The sequence below is a fragment of the Hirundo rustica genome, chromosome 1 (genome assembly GCF_015227805.2).
Source record: "Hirundo rustica isolate bHirRus1 chromosome 1, bHirRus1.pri.v3, whole genome shotgun sequence".
In the NCBI taxonomy this organism is placed as follows: Eukaryota; Metazoa; Chordata; class Aves; order Passeriformes; family Hirundinidae; genus Hirundo; species Hirundo rustica.
The window spans coordinates 148322950-148340029 of record NC_053450.1 but is presented as its reverse complement, the minus strand read 5'-3'; the positions used below and the strand labels follow the sequence as shown (position 1 = coordinate 148340029).

Here is a 17080-nt window from a genome sequence, read left to right as displayed (position 1 = left end):
CAGATGAAAGCAGAGTCTTCTTTGGAGGATTTTATTGATCTTTAATTTTTTGGAAGGTTCTCTTCAGTAGGGGCCTGTGAGCAAGGTTATGACATGCACACACTGGGGTATCTGCTGTGCAGCTTCTGTTCACAAACTGCCTCCTGGAACTGATGTGTCAGTTAAATGACTTGAGGAAAGCAGGAGGTTTTCAAAGCAGTGAAAGGCTTAGGAGGTCCTGTCTGACTTATTGTTACTGCATTTAAAAGTATCAGTCAATGAATAATGAAAAATAAAGGTGAGAATTTTTTTTCCTTTTGACAGGAACATTTTCAGACAAACGCAATGCATGAATTGGAGGTGTTCTGTGAGACTTCTTTATTACTGGGATCATCTCTCTGTTGCAAAATACACAGCTCTCCTAAAGATGAACATTCTGCCTCACTTGTTCCTAATTTAGTAAATGGAATAATGCTGAATTATTTACGTCATCAATTCAGAGAGGTTTAATTTGTTTGGGAAAGCAAAACTACCCTCTCAAAATACTTTGTGCCTTCATGTTCTGTAGTACTCTAGGAAATTATTCATACAGTTCCAAAGCACATTTATTCAGTGTTTACTTGCTAAATCTTGCATGAGAATATTAGAAGGAAATTAATAGAAACTCTGCAAGGAAATCTCACAATTGAGAGAAGTTATTGAGAATGTGCTAAAAAATTTATTCGGTACTTGCTGTTTCATAGCAGACTCCAAACCCTGGTCGCTCAATTCAATGTCACAGGCCAATTTAGAAGGATGTACTTACAGGAGAAAAAACAATGACTAATTTTCTGGTGGGATTTAATGCATATCTGTGTCCTCCAGAACTTGTATTCTTGCAGCAGCATCAACTATACCTTTGGAAATTACACTTTCTGAATCATCATCCATTTTCACCTTGCAAGAAATCTAGAAGTAGTAGTTGAACAAGATGCTTGAATTTAGCTGATGATGCTGAATGCTCTTGTGCTAATTCTGCACTTGAATTTCAAGTCTGACTTGTAGAAGGCTAGAAGTTTCCTGGCTTGTTTGAGACTAAATGATCTTTCACAGGTATGAATGGTGAGATACGCAGGAAAAAAGCGATACTTTTGTAGGAAGAATATGAGACTATGAGACTGGTTTCACCGTCTGAAATACTTGGCTTTTTGATTTCATTTTTCAATGGTACCATGAGAGGTGGCACCACAGAAGTGTTCCTGCAATGATTTCAAGTGACTTGGAGGACAAGAATGGAAAACAGAATGTTTAAAAATCTACGTTGTTGCTATTCACAGCAATTAGCTCTATAGAGGTGGTGCTAGATTTTCAAAGAGGTCAATATCTCAAAGTATATGAGTGGATTTTCTCCTGGCTGTAAATTAATGTTTTAACTGTTGATTGTGCTCAGTGCAGTACTAAATCCCCTGCAGCTGGGAGGGTCGGGAGGCTCTGATAGCAAAGACTCAATTATTTCCTTGTTCTTCCTTTAATATGTGTTTCATGTAAAGGATTTTGCAGGGAGGAGTGCTGAAGTGAGCTGCTGAAGAGAGCCCAGTAGTGGCTGGGAGGGCTCTTTCCATGCAGGCTTTGTGGGTTCCTGTGTGAGGACTGTGTGTGAGAGGGACCAGAGCAGACAGATCTCGGGTAGTGCAGAGCTCTGGTCCTCTAAGGTGAAGTGTTGTTGCAGCTTGATGGACTGAAATAAGAGGGATTTGGGGAGATGGCATTTGTGAGAAGATAGCAAGGTGTGAAATTCTAGCTGCTTTTTTTGAAATTTGGCAAGATGCCCGGGTTTTTAGGTGGTGTCTGATGGAGCTGAAGAAATAGTAAGAGGGAAAGGTGAGTCAATTCCATCTGACTCAGTCTTTAAGGTGTAGAATATCCTGTCTTCAGCTGTTAACTGTATTCACCAGGATTTTCCTTAAGGAACTGAACTCTTCTGAGATAGAGATTTCTCATTTTGTTTGTCTCCAGGGGAAATAAGTATGTTGAACTCATGTTTTTCTTTTTTTTTTTTCAGTTGTAAAGGAAATTTAAATCTGAATCAAAACTTAGGGAGTTCTCTTCCTGTCTGGATAGTGTCTTTAAATGACACATGTCCAACCCCCAAATCCTTGGTTAAAGGTAAAGGTTCACAAATGTATGTACCAACACCTCTGATGTTAAACAAGCACCTTGCTTCAAAGCAGCATGCAAACACAACTCAGAAATCTGAGCGTCTCATGGATCAATTTCTGCTGCAGGCAGGATGTGAATGTGGGAGTGGCTGCACTGAGACAGAGCTTGCAGAGAGGAGGAAGAAATACTTCCAAGGATCTCCTTGCTCTTTGACAAGAAGAATAGGCCACCAGCACTTGTCCCACCTGGTAGAGGACCTCTGCTTAATCATCTTCCGCGCTGGGGCATCTGTAAAGCAACTGATCCCGCACCAGCTCTGGTTTCCAAATATCCTGAATTTGTTACAGTGTGATCATCCTGTGTGTCTTTCCTCAGAAAGTGAATCTTTGCTGGCATAACAGTTTTAAGTTGTGGAAAAAGTCTATGATCATCATGGAGTGAACAGGGAGGAAGAGATTACTTTGCTTTTCTGGGTCCAAAAGGCTTGAGTTTTTATTTTTAGCTTTTTCTTGTCAATATCATTCTCGAGGTACAGGTACCTTGCACAAACCTTGGGAAAGGAAGTTAAAAACTTCCCTCAGTTCATGGAATTCAGTTCTCCAAGCTTTGCCATCAGCTTTCAGTGAGTGTTCTGTGAGTCACAGTTTGGAAATCACTCAGCATGCATATTACACAGGATGGGGGAAACTTAGAGTTGAAGTTGGATATTTGGCATTTTTCCCTTCCCATGCCCTAGAAATGCAGAAAATTACCTTTTCCCATAGATAGCCTTTGAAATACCCTCTGTTGCCTAATCACTGAAAACTCTTTAATTCACGAAAGGTGCTCTGTTATTAACACAGGAAAAAAAACCAAACAAAACAAACCATTAAGATTCTCAAGACATTGAATATAAGAAAATCTTTGGGGCTCCAGGAACATCCCCTTTGTTATAGCTGCCTTTTACAGCTCAAACATGATGGAATTAGCAGAAATGCTTCCTTCCAAGATAAGTGTATATTAGTTGTATATATGTATGACAGTATTGCTATCATACTCTTTCTGGAAAGGATAAACTTTCAGAAGCAAATGATGTACCTGCAGTAAACTCTCATTGCTGATTCTAAAGTAATTACATGTTATAAATAAAATTCTGTATTCCAGGGTGTTGGAAAGTACAGAAGATTTCTGAGCACATCACCAAACTAAAACCTCCTGAGGATGGTGGTGGAGCAGTGACATTCAATGCACATCCATCCAGAAGCACTTGATAAAGTAGATTACTAATGAGTTGCAAAGGTCGTGAGAAACAGCACTTGGTTTTTTGTGCTCTTGAATCTAGGTTTAATGTTTATACTGTCTAAAGAGAGTTGTGTTCAGCTAGTTATTGCCACCCTCAGATGGACTGAGGTTTTTTAGGATAGTGGCAGAGTGAACCGTTTTCTAGATCTCCAGATGATTTGAGTACTGAGGGAATTGTTCTATGGAGGTATTCCATCATCATCATCTTTAATCATGTTTTCTTACATCAAGTGGTTGCAAACATAATACATCAGTGCAAAATCTCAGTATTTATCAAGATTTGAGATCATAAATTCCAATGCTTGGAAGAAAGGAAAGCTACACTGTTGTATCTCAGAGGCGATGAGAATGTTGGGATTGTAGATGTACTTTGTAGGTGTACTGCAAATAAGGTTTTTACTCTGCTAACGCTGTCATTTCTGGTCTGGGAAAGGGAAAGCAGTTCCTGTGCTGCTGTGCCTGGCTTTGCTTTCTTGGAGTGACAGTGCTGCCTAGTGCTCAGCTGGTGTAAAGGCAGCCACAGCCAACCCCCTGCCCTGCCTCTGCACTCCAAAGTGCTGGATTTATCTTCACTTCACAGAGGCGTGGGTGGAAATGCCCTGGATGCACACCCCCAGAACATGGGAGCTCTTGCAGGTCCGCAGGGGGGTTCTCCTCTGCCATAAGGTGCTCAGGCTGATGTGGGGACCCCTGTGGCCTTTGTACTTGTGGAAACATTTTCAGCTCTTGCAGAAGCTGTGGGAGAAGATATGGCCACTCCTGCTCCTTCCTTGGGGCTGGGGGAAAAGAAGAGCAGCTCCATCATGAGCCTGTCCAGTTCAGCCTCGCTGCAGAGCTGTGTGTGAGCGACAGATGCCCAGCTCAGGGACAGAACTGCCTTTCCCCTCATCACACCTTGCAGATGGAAAAAGAAAGCTGAGTACTTTTAAGGGCAGATAGTAGGAAGTCAAATGTGGCAGAAAAGCAGGAAGGAAGGAACAGGAGGTGGAGGAGATCAATTGCAACAACTGAGGGTGAAATAAAGACATTCTGTCCCAGCCTCTGTGCCTGCTGGTGGTGGCTGGGAAGTGTCGCTGCCAGGAAAGGTGCTTCAGGTGTCAGGAGACTGTGAGGACAATAAAAATGTGTCTGCATTTATTGATGGGAGGGAAGAAAAAAATAATCTCATCTTTCTGTTCAGAAAGTGCCTGCTGTGCTGCTATTTGACTTGTTGCAGAGCAGCTTGGATCACACACTGGAGATGATGTTGGTTGGGGAAGTTTACTTACTTTTTGCACAGATGTGGTTTTGAGTAGCTTTATGTGAACTGCCATTCCTAATCCCAAACCCACTGGTGTACTGAATGTATGGTCTGCTGGGCAGTCCATTTACTTCAGTGAGAGAAATTAAGTAAAGGAGGAAACTTTCATTTCCTGTATGTCTCCTATAGCTGAAATGAGTGCTTGCTCCAGTCTCATTCCTACCTGCTTGGTTTCCATCTCCCAGTGCTCTGTTATCTCCCTTTTAACTTCTTCCTTTCTGTGTAACCTCTGAGAGTTTTGGTGCCAAAGGTGTTTGCATTCTGCAAGCAGTCTCTAGCTTTGTACTTGAGGATGTCCTGCTGTTTGTCTCAAGGCCCTTGATTTTGCAGTGAAGCTTTATTAGAGATTAATGTGCTGATATGATGCTACTGGCTATTTCAATATCGTACAAGTAAGTGCAAGTTTAATTACAGAGCTTGGACAGAGGAGAAATTTGAGGGCAGTGTAGATCTTCAGGCATAAGGAAATACCTTCAGAGGGAATGGTGCTTTTATGATATTCATGCTTTAGTCACTGGTAATAGTTCAGTTGCAGAAAAAGCCAGAGCTGCTGATTATTTTTTAAGTTGTTGAGTTAAATAATATGTTTTGAAACAGCTTGTAAGCAAACTCTCAATCAAAAGTATGATAATGAAGTACTGAGTTTCTTGAATTTTTCCATTCAGCCTAAGATCTGCAATTTGCCGTGGCAGTTCCTAAGCAGAAAAAGGACACAGTCAAGATCAGTGTGAGCTCCGTGCTTCCTAAATCCCTTCCATGTAAAGTACCCTTCCTCACTCTAAACTAGCTTTTTATTTTTAATGCTAGAAATATGTCAGAATGTAATCTCTGTTCTCCAGAGTCAAACAGGAACATGCTCAGAATGCCTGTGACCTCAGGCTGCTATCAGGGAGTGCTTCACAGTACATCTGTACAGCCAAATCTGTAAAGTAACCACTCATTTGAAATCCCATGAAGTTATTGTATGTATTGTCAATCCTTTCCACCTGAGTGGATCCTGGAAGAGGTTTTCATCCTCTGCTGAACATCTGACTAAGTCAACTTAAAGAGAACATGTGAATGAAGTTGTTTTCTCAGAGCTGTGACATTTGGGAGGATTGTGATAGTTCAGTTTAGGGGCTCATGATAGGAGATTCTGGTGTTGCACAGTGTGGCAGTAGGGAAGTCTCCTGTGGAGGAAGAGTGAGGAGTCAAGAGATAGAACCAGCTGGTCTCCAGAGGCAGTGCTGCATCCTTCCTTGCCTCCACCACTGGCCTTTAACATCTGTAGGTCACAGAATAATACCAAACTCAGACCAAATTGAGGTATCATGCTTTGGGAAATACAGAACCATGTGTTTTGTCGTTACAGTGAGGATCATAAGACCAAGGATTGCTGTAGGAGCATTTCTCTTTGAAAATGAGAGGGCAGCTGTCATTTGTCCTGTGTGGTGCTCGTAGCTGCTTTGTGGTGCTGCCTCAGGTCTAAGACCAACACACTGAATTTCTTTTTGGGAAATGTGTATTGGATTTGCATGGCCATGTTTTTGTACTGGGGGGCTACAGGGGTGGCTGCTGTGAGAAGCTGCCTGAAGGGTCCCCTGTGTCTGATAGAGCCAATGCCAGCCAACTCCAGCATGGACACCCCACTGGCCTAGGCTCAGCCCATCAGCACTGGTGTTTGTGCCTCTGAGATAATGTGGTTTCAAAAGGCAAGGGCTATTGAATGTTATCACTGAAAAAAACCCAAATCAGCTGCCAAATTATTCAAAAAGGATGAAAAAAATTAAGTTAAACTAGCAAGGTAATGTGATTAAGAGTTGCAAAATATTTTTTTTTTAATGTATTTTCCTAGCTTGTGTGTTTGTGATCAACAAAAGCAGAAGCTGGTGCAGTAAATCTTTGAGATAATGCCTTGAATATTTAGAGCTACTAAAATACCACAGGGTGCACAAGGAATGTATTCTTCTGACGATAGCTGTTTACATCATATAAATGTAGCATCAGCTCTAAACTACAAATCACTCCAAATTCAAAAAGACAGAAATAATCCAATAGAATGAGTATACAGTAATTTTACTTCAGGTTTCTGCTGAAGTGGAGCTCTTAACTTCCATGCCCAGCCTGATTGCTCAGGATGGGATAGCAGCAGCTCAGGACCTGCACCTATGGTAAATGTGTTTTGTGCCTTTTAATGAATGTTCTTAAAACATAAAAAATCAGGGCTGAAGTTGTTAAGTGAGTAAGAAGGTATGGTCCCAAAATCAGAACATAAATAAATCTTTGTTAGCTGGATCACACTTACAAGTCATGGTAGATGAGGATTTGTTTGAAAACACAGCAAAGATGGTGACATTTCAGGCTGTGGTCACATCTTCAGAGTAACTTACCTTAGTAATTGTCTCTTGTTAAAATAAAGCCAGAAGGTTTTGCTTTTTATCTATACCCAGAGAAGTTGTATATACTTCATATACCTTAGCAAACATGAAGTGATTGTGCATCATTTTTGCTGACAAAGTCTGAATGCAGCAGAGGCTGAGAACTTGAAATAAACCCATTTAAATTACTTTTTTTTCAGAGAGTTTCCAACTGGAGCAGTATTGTTTGTGTAGCATTAGCTTATCCTTTGTTTCCCAGTCCTTAATTTCAGTGTTAAATCTAGGCATGTGTAACTGCAGCAATTGAGAAGGTGCTGCCTTATCCCAGGGTGAGTGATGGGTTATGTTTAGGCTGTTCAGTGAAGGATCAGATGGGTTGGTTTTTATTTCCATAGTTGTATTGAGCAGTGAAATTAAATCTGATAAAGATGCTTTTAAGTAAACTTACCCAAGAACTGATGCCTTGTTGCCAAAGCAGTTGAGTATTAAAGTGCATTTAGTGTTTTGATTGCCTTTTTTTTTCTCCCTGTAGAAAATAAAGCAATAATACAGTATAAGAACACGGTACCCAAACTAGTCAGTCAATAAGCTTATTAATTCATAAGAAATTATAAATAAGTTATCTATAGTAATATTTAGATGCTTTGCCTAATTTCGTTAATAAGTCTGCTCTACACTGGAATGTCTTCCTTTAGTCAATTTTTAACATGCTAATTACTGAGAAACTTGTTAATAATTCATCATCATGCTCATCGAAACTGCAAAATCAAATTTTGCTTTTTGTGCCTCTCAAGAATATTAATAGCTCAGTTCTTGTGGGAAGAGTCACCAAACACAGCTTCTCTTCTTCAGCTGATCACAACAAGGGTCTGGAGCATAAAGCACTGGGCGAATGTGCTGTGGTAGTTGAGTGAGACCTGACATTGTGGGGAGGATCAGCTGGCAGCAAGAGCTGGAGGGTGGATGTGGGAAGGGAGGGAAGCAGTCTGACTGCAGGACATGCAGGATGCAGCTGGAAGGATGCATCCCTGGCTTCTTGTACAGCTCCTCTTGTTGAAATGTGCACTGAAATATTCATCCTTTCGGTGATTCAAACAGGTTTTTCTCGTATTAAAAAGTGTTGACTTCTTTGAAAGGTGCAGAATTTTTCTTTGGTTGGTTTTAGTTGTAATTCAGAGATACTTTTGTTGTCAGCTCTTAAAGTTTGTTCTTTCCAAATCTTAGTTAAGGGCTGTGTTTAATTTTTTAGTCTTCAAAGCATAGACCTCAGTGATGGGACTTACTTAGTTTATGGTTCTTTTTCAGCAAGAAAAGCAGTGTCAAGAAAATGTGTGTTAAGATCTAGTTCTATAAATCATAAAAAAAATGAGATCAGTAAGGGAGGAGAACACAGACTTCAGCATCTCTGTCACTTATTCCTGCAGATAAACCTGCAGGTGAATTGAGCTTTATTCAAGGTCTTTCACTGCTGCTTTCTGCAGTGTGACTGCATTCTTGTTGGTAAAATGTGCTTAACTGTCTTCTTGACACAGCATTCTGATTTAAAAAGAAATAAAAATCATCTGCTGGGTGGGTTTTTTTAATGGTAAATCCTATTTCTACCAGCTCAGAAACAGAGAAGTTGCAGTGACTTAGCTATACCTTTTCATCACAGCAGCTTTCCAAAAACTATAAAATACAAATTAACCTGCTGATGCTTATCAGATTTGCTGAATCCTTTAACTTTTACTCAGCTTTCACTTTGAAATCACAGGATGGTGAAAATACTAAACATCTGTGATTTTCTTGGAGAGAGGAAAGTTTCCTGTCAGTTACAAGAAGGTGCAAAATTAATTGCTTCAAAATCACAGGTAGGTAAGTTACAGAAGGTGGCAAAGCTGAATTGTCAGGCTCAGACACAGAGAAATATAACTTATCAGGTGCCATGGCTCTTGTTAAATACATGTCTTACCAGGAGAGTTTCATGTGTTCAAAAAAAGATAGACAATTTTAATAACAAATTTCATCAAGGCATTTGATACCTTGCTTACAATGCTCCATTAGATTGAATGGACAGGGAACAGATTAGTGGGATTAAAAATTCTTTCACTGAGAGATACCACAGCATGTCACACTCAAACTGTATTGTGTAGGGTTGTATGTTGTTTCCCAAGGAATTGTCGCTTTCTCTAAAGGTGTGTGGTACTTTTTTCACAGTCTAGATGGTGATACAGAACTTTTTGAAGGTAAAGTTTAAAATCCTCAAGACTGACCATCAGAGGGCTTGGAATCATCCAAGTGTGGGGGGTGCGGCTGTGTTCCAGGCAGAATGGGGGAGCAAAGAATTATGTTCATACTTTTCCATCCAGAGGTCATATTCTAGAAAAGTTTTAAGGTGTGCCTATACATGCATTTGTCTGTGTGTGTATATATATATATATATTTAAATCTCAATATAAAGCTGTATTGCCTTTATGTAGAAACTCAGAGAAAAGTAGAGTGTTAATAATTCTTTATTCTCCATCCAAAGCCGTAAGAACAACTGGAAGCTGAATCAGAACAATTCTGTCTTTAATGTGCTCCAGCATAGGCTATTAAACATCCAGAACTTTCTGTGAGATGTTGGAATCACTGTGGAACTGTGAAATTTTGACTGAAGCCTTCAGATCCGTTTTAACCTCGTTACTCTGAAATCTCTGGCCTGTGTTCACAGGCAGCAGGATTTCAGGATCATATTTCCATCCTGAGTATTCTGTGATGCTGAATACTTGCTGGTTGTTCTCACTGATTGTTGGCTGTGCAGCTATTTAATGTGTAAAGCTTCATCTTCTTGAATTTCTCAAGTGTCTTTTGGAAAACTAATCTGTTATAACTGAAGGGCTAACTCAAAGCATAAACTTTAATTCTCCTAAATGTGATAAAGCCTCTTTACCAAGGTCTCTGGGATCAGCCTGACCTGGAGTTCCTGCTGCAAGCAGGGAATCAGGACATGAGTTCTCCAGAGCCCTGGCTGAGGTGTGCTGTAGGTTTGGAGAGCTCAGCACTGTGGAGGGGCTTTGTCATAGTTCAGGCATTGTGGGCTGCTGCTCTCCTGGTGTGGGAGGCACGTATCAGGTGGGCTCGTCTGGGGAGATGTGACGTATGGAGGACTTGGATTGTGGTGACCTGATCCATCTCAGTGGGGTTTTGTGGTGGTGTCTGTCAAAAGCTGGCCACTTGTTTTATAAAAACAGCGTGAGGATGTGCAGTTGAGAGAACTTAGCACTTTTTTCTGTTTCTGCCCTGTTTAACCCATGGAAAGCCCTGATCCCTTACATACCTCAGGTAAATGACTCCAGCTGCTTGTGTGGGCAGTTGAGCTCTGAGCAGTTGAATGCTTCTTGCTGGGAGTTTGGCTGTGGGGTTTGTCTCATGTGCGTGGATTGAATTCAAGAGTTGTCACCTTTGCTTAACAAGTGATAGCCTGGGTTTTCCAGGGGGTGCAGTTGCTTAATGCACCAACTCAAACACCATCAGCTGGGACCCTCACTGCAATCTCGGAAGTCTCTTTACAGTCTGTTCTTTTATGGGACCCTGACTGCAGTCTCAGAAGTCTCTTTCCAGTCTATTCTTTCATTGGACACAAATAAGAGAACAGAAATATGTTTCTGAATAAAGAAATAACAGCAAACTTTCAGTTGGTTTCATGCAAAATAAGGGACTATTGTGAGGTGGATCTTGAAGTGAATATTAAAAATATGGTTTTGGCTTTTTGTCTCTGCAGAGTTTACAGATGCTTCCTCAACAACGGAAAGCCATAGCAAAATTCAAGGAGCCAGCACACGCTTTAGCATTTCAACAGAAATTCCACAGGTAAATAATTAAGCACTGCTGCCGCCGAGGTTCCTTCCCTCCTTTCAGAAGATAAAATCAGTCTCCTCTGGCTCAGTGTTTCTTGAATCCAATCAAGCATCTGTTCATTAGTGACCTTCATAGAAGCTCCATGCCAGATCAGCCTGAGCACCACATTTAATTTTCTTTTAACTTTTAACAGGCACATGATAGATCTGTCCCACATCAACGTGGCGCTGATTGTGGAGTGATGTCTGCTGAGGGAAGCCCCTGCACCCACCTCAGTGTCCTGTGGAGCTACAGACTCCCAGTGGAGAATCCATCGGGTTGGGAACCGCGACAGCTCAGTCTGGAACTGCTCTGTTGAACTACAGAAAGCACCAAGCTGACCTCCAGGAGAGGTGAATTCCAGAGGGATCTGCAAAGGTGGAATTTCTGTTCAGTTTCTTCACATTCTGTTGTAACCACATGGAATTAGAGATTTTTTTTTTCTTTTTTCAAAACGCTTTTGATGCATGTAGACATTGTTCTTCAGGATCCTACTGTGTGACCACAGTGACTTGAGAAAGAATGGTTACAACGAAAGATACAAAAACCTTTCTCCATAGCAAAGAATATTTGATAATGGTTGCTCTTATCTTCAGTGCGAGGTATTTGAATGAAAACTCATTTTTCTAAACAAATTAGTTGCATTGTATACTGAGAGCACAGAAGGTATTCTTGCATAGATTTGAACATGGTCTGCTTTGCTGAATAGCGGTTTGCTCAGAAGCTTTGGAGGTGACACTGGAAAATTGGAGTTTTGATCTTTGTAAATAAGTCTGTCTTTGCATTTTTCTATTCCAACATAGACTTCCATCTTCTCTTTCCAACTCCACATATTCCATAAAACCCTGTCTAGGGGGAATAACATCGCTGTATTTTCCCTTGGTTTTTAAAAACTAGGATCTTTGCCCTTCAGATTGTGGGGTAGTAAACTCCGAGTTGTAACTAGGTTGTTTTAAATAACTCTGCCAGATGGAAGGAAAAAGAAATACTTGGTGGGTCACTTCAAAAATGTTATGCAGGAAGAGTGGTACATTCCTGATAGTTCTTTTGGGCTAGTGTTTCATGGTTGCCTCGTGCTTTATTTTGATCAGTTTTTTTTATTTTGAGATTTATTTTGTGATTAATGCTGAACCGTAAGAAACCCGTGACTGAAAGGACTTGTTTGGATGTGGTGTTCCTGATACATAAAGGACTATGAGGACATTGTGAATCTCCTGGTGAACATCTCAGTTACCAAAAATGCCATGCAAACATTAAGGAGGTTATATTTTATTCAAAGTAAAATTCGTAATATTTCCTTTTGGTTAGAACCGTCCAGACGGGGTTGCCAAAGGAGTAATTTTTTCAGTTACTTCTGAATAAACTTATTAAAATGTCATCTTTATATTGGATTCCAGTTTTTATGAACGTTTCCTTAATTTTTAGACCACGATGTTTTGCTTCATGCTTTATTTTAGGAATACTCTTAAGCATTCCACCTACATTTTGAAGGGGGGGACTTAGAGAAATGTAGGTTTGTTACCTGAGTGACTGCAGAAAAACACTATGGGTATGAAATAAAAGAGCTGCCAATGGGGGCCAAAATAGGCATGCCAAGCTGAAAGGGATGAGTTAAGTAAATTTATAGTACCTTTTTTTAATAGTATCTTTTTTTTTTTTTTTTTAATGATTTAATGGCACAGATACCTAATTGGCTTTCTTCCACTTTTAGTCCATATTTTCAATTTAGTAAAAGTTACCAAAAGTAATGAGGGAAGAAGTACTGTCAAAAGTCTTCTAGGTAGACCTGCTCTCTGTTCACTGAAATAATACAGGATTACATGGTGCTTCGGAAATACTCTTTAAGTCCAATTAAAACTTAGTGACAAGACACAGTAATAGAATGAAAATCTTTCCATGGAAGCGAGGTTTACACCCACCTGTATAATTCCTGAATAATGTTTAATGACAGCCACAATTGCTGTGTAATTGAAGTGCTTTAGGGTAGAGCTAAGCCCAGGACAGAGCAGGAGCTGCAGGTAGGAAGTGCCCAGTGGGAGCAGCCCCAAAGACCTGCAGAGTGATCAGCCCCAGACTTTAACTCCTCACATCATCAGCTCTGGGACCCCTATGCTGCCTCCTCAGGTTATGCCACTTGTATTCTTAAGAAATAACTGCTTACCTTTAAAACAAGGCATCAAACAGCTGCTCATCCCACTGTTTGGGAGCAGCTTCTCTGCAGTGAGCAGGACAAGGAGACATCTCGGAGTGCAGTTACAGTGGTGCGTGTCTGGAAATCTGGGATAGATGCAAACTCCAGACAGGCCAGCAGCTGAGTTCAGCAGTAGGAACATCTGCAGTTGATCAGCTGTCCTGTCAGAAGCAAACATTATTGGGGTTAGAGGGTTTCTTGGAGCCTAAGAATATGGGTTTGATTCAAAAGTCAAAGAAGTTTGTAGAAACGCTCCTGCTTTGGGTTTTGAATCCATCCCAAAGAGCCTGAGGTTCAGCCAACTTAAGTTTTAAAAATTTTTATTCAGCTGGGTTTTTAAATTTTTTATTTTTTTTTTTGAGACAAATGTGTGGCTTTGGAATAAAGGCATGAAATGGCCTCATATCTATTTAAATGAAGGAGTGACGTGAGCGGTGCCTGTTTAATGAGTAGATGAATCCTCTTTAGCAGCGGTTGCAGGAGATTATTGCTTGTGCATAGGCAGGGTGTGGGTGGATTGCTGGGGATTAATTCAGCTGCTTTCAGCAGTACCTGGGTACCTTCCTACATGTAAACATACCATATGTATGTATGTCTATATTTGTTTTATTATACACATACATACATACTCGCACCCTATGTTGTCATCATACCTCTCTAATATCCAAAAAAACTCAGTAGCAAAAGTAGCAATTAGGTGAGTCGTTTTTTAAAATGTTTGTGTTCTCTTACTTCTCAAATCTCAACTCAAAAGCGGATCTCCTGGCATTGATCAGTTTGGATGATGCAGCTCATTTAGATCCAGTTGTTGTCTCCTCCCAAAAAACCCCAAAGGAAGTAGAGCTAAAGCTAGACAGACGTGTTCTTGATGTGTTCTCTTCCAGCACAGAGTTAAATCTGAGCATTTTAAGTTAACTTCCGTGGAAGATCTGTTGCAACCATTATCTTGTTCTTTCTTTGTAGTGAATTCACAGTATGATGCAAAATGGAAAAAAAAAAAGAGAAGGCATTTAATGTAGTATGTAAATATTGACCTTTTAAAATTAAAATGCTACTGAAAGTGCTTACAGTCAACCACATCTTAGCTTTTTGTTAGTTTTTTGTGTTGTCGTACCTAAATTTAAATTGATATGGTTCCATAAATGTTGATGTGTTTTTGTGTATATCTTCAAATTTTTATAAAGATGCTAGTAAGTCAATACATATATCCTGATCTGTGTATTATTTGTTCAGTTTTTATTAGCATAATTTTATAATTATTTAAATAGGTAACTCCAGTAGGTGGTTATATGAAGCCAGCTTTTTTTTTTTTTTTTTCCCCAAATTATTTCATTTCCATCTTGTACCACTGGAAAATTCACTTTACAACTATTCATATTTTCCCTTGACTAAAATATTGAATTAACCATATGATCTGTGGTATTTTAGTAGAATGTTCTACTTTTTTTTTCTTTTTTCTTTTCTTTTTTTTTTTTTTTTAATTAAAAAACAACCCTAAAACAACTCTGTCCTTTAACTTCTGAGGGGAAATCCAGTGCACTGTCATACCAAGGCTCGGGGCCTCTCTGGGTTTGTTCCATTGTGCTGTTTGCAGGTACAAGTGAGCTCTGTGGTGTGATGCTGTCCTCCGAAGTTGGGGCTGTTTTGGTTTCACAGTTTTGGTTTCACACACGGGCGGGGTTGGTGCAGTGTTATCAGTGTGGTGTGGTGCTGGGGGTGCTCAGGGTCCTTGCTGCAGGCAGGGGGATGAGGACAGGTCTGTAGCATTTCCATGGCCAGAGGGATGCTGTCCTCAGCCCACACATATCCCCAGTGTGACTTTGGGAGGGAGGAGTGGATACAAGCACTCCCTCTGCGTGGTATCCTTGGATATCTAGTTTGTCCCCCCAGTTTAAATCTGAAGATTTGCTTCAGGTTTCCAAATTTCTGTAAAGAAGTCCTCCTAACCTTTAAAATGCCAAGCAGACTGAGCATTATTTAATTCACTAATGTTTACCTTTCCACTACAAGGATACAGATGAGAGTAAAACTTGAGTGTTATTTCAGAATAACCTTGGAGGTCCTCTAGTTTGTTTTTTTTTTTTTATGTCAACTGCTGGGGATAAGAAAAAAACTTTTACTTGGTGCTAGATTTTTTATCTTTTTTTAAACGTAGTATCTTATCTGTGTAGCTTGAAATGATGCAGTTTCCCTGGAAGCTGCTGCAGGCACTTCCTGCTGTTTGCTACCCTCAGTAGCTGTGTGTCTGTATGCGTGTGTGGGTGTGTCACCCTTGTAGCTGGGCTCAGAGGGGGGGTGGGAGGCTCTGGGGTTTCTTCTTTGGAGGGTTTTTTTGGCCTTTTTTTTTTTTTTTTGTCTGCCTGGGAGATACCCTGGCTTTGTCCTCTGGCATAGTATTGTGATGTTCCTGTCCTTTGTGTAGTGCTGTGTCTGTGATGCGAGTCGTGGTACTTGAAGGTAGAAAATCTGGCTTCACCCTGTTCACTGTCAAAAAGGCATTTTTTGTTCAGAGAGACACAGACTTTTTTTTTTTTAATGCATTTTTTTTGTGCTTTTGTTTTCATTTCTTTTTTTAGCATCATGGTAGATGAGAAATTAAGTGTAAAGGAAACAAATCCTGAACAGATTGCAGAAAGTTAGCTGTGTTATAAAGGTCATTTAGGGTAACATGGAGCTTTTGTTTCAATGTTACCTTAAATCATGCCTTGTCCTCTAATTAATTCATAAACATAATACTTGAAAGTATTTTACCTTGAATTAGTATCAAATCCTAAGGATTTTCTGTAAGGTTTTTTTGTAACCTGATTTTTAATCATGGAGATAACTTACTGTCCACATGAGCACTGGGGCTTGTGTACAAAACCAGATTCATATTGGATCCTTGCGTATGCCAACTTCTGGTATAATACGGTTGGGAAGGATCATTTTGTTCTTTGTAACGCTGCTTTTGGCAGGGTTGGGTTTTTTTAATTTCAAACAAGCAAACAAACTCCCTTTTCTACTTCTCTGCTTGTTTTGGTGGAAAGTGTGGTCCTTATTGCACTAAAGAAAACCTTGAAGGTTAAGCTCATAATCTCACGGGGTCCTTTAGGTGCCTGTGTTGCTCTCTGCGTTCTTGGTTGGATGCTCTGATTTTTCTAACTAACTGGAAATGGGCTTTATAGACACACTTTTTCAACAGGTTACACTGCTTTTATTTTATGTAACAGCACTTGTGTTGAGTGTTTTTTACCATCTAAACTTTGAACAGTGTTGCAGATTACGAATACTTCTGTAAAAGAACCTGTGTACAGTTAAATGTAGCTGCATTGCAAAGTTGTGTGTAGTCACTTGGAAGATCACAAACGCTGCTGTATTGATGTTGTGCTTGTTCAGGATTTTCTTTGTGTGCATCTAATGGATTTTAATATGCATGATATTTTTTTTCCTAGTGTCTGTCAGGCTGAGTTTGGAACCTTACAGTTTTATTTCTATTTTGAGAATAACAAAACCATTTGTTTGCAGGTTTTCTTTTTCAGATGATGACACTTCTTTCAGCAGTTTAACTTCTAATTAATAGACATTTTCACTTACAGATCCAGCAGAGACCAGATGCTAACACTTATTTATTCACAGCTGATCTTCTGTACCATTGCATGTGATTTTATTTATAAAGGGGCCCTTGGATTAAGTCAACTTTCTTTTTTCCTGTGGTACTCTTTGCCCCTCTACTATGCTTTTTCTCATTTCCATCTCATTTGCCTCCATTTTGCCATTTCCACAAGGATATTTGCATCCTTGTTATGTTCCTGCCCTTTTCACTCCCTGTTCACTCAGTTGTTTTGGTTTTTTCCCCCCCATCTGAGTGCATTGCATTCAATATTTTGCTCTGTTTTCTGTTCTTCCAGCTCTTTTGAGGGTACCTGAACTCTAGATGTCCTGTCCTGAAATCCCACCATACTTTCCTTTGCAGACTTTGGTGCCTGAAGCTGAGGT

The 17080-nt window shown here is 40.0% G+C and overlaps 1 protein-coding gene across 4 annotated transcripts in view; it reads left to right on the top strand.

The window, feature by feature from the left end:
* Positions 1–14322, top strand: part of RBM33 (RNA binding motif protein 33) — a 97077-nt gene extending 82755 nt beyond the window's left edge. For all 4 annotated transcript variants that reach the window (XM_040059278.1, XM_040059288.1, XM_040059267.1 and 1 more), the window contains 2 exons: positions 10799–10887; positions 11069–14322. In XM_040059278.1, coding sequence (XP_039915212.1) covers positions 10799–10887; positions 11069–11117 — 138 coding nt within the window. In that variant the 3' untranslated portion in view covers positions 11118–14322. The remainder of the gene's footprint in view (positions 1–10798; positions 10888–11068) is intronic.
* The last annotated feature ends 2758 nt before the right edge of the window (positions 14323–17080 follow it).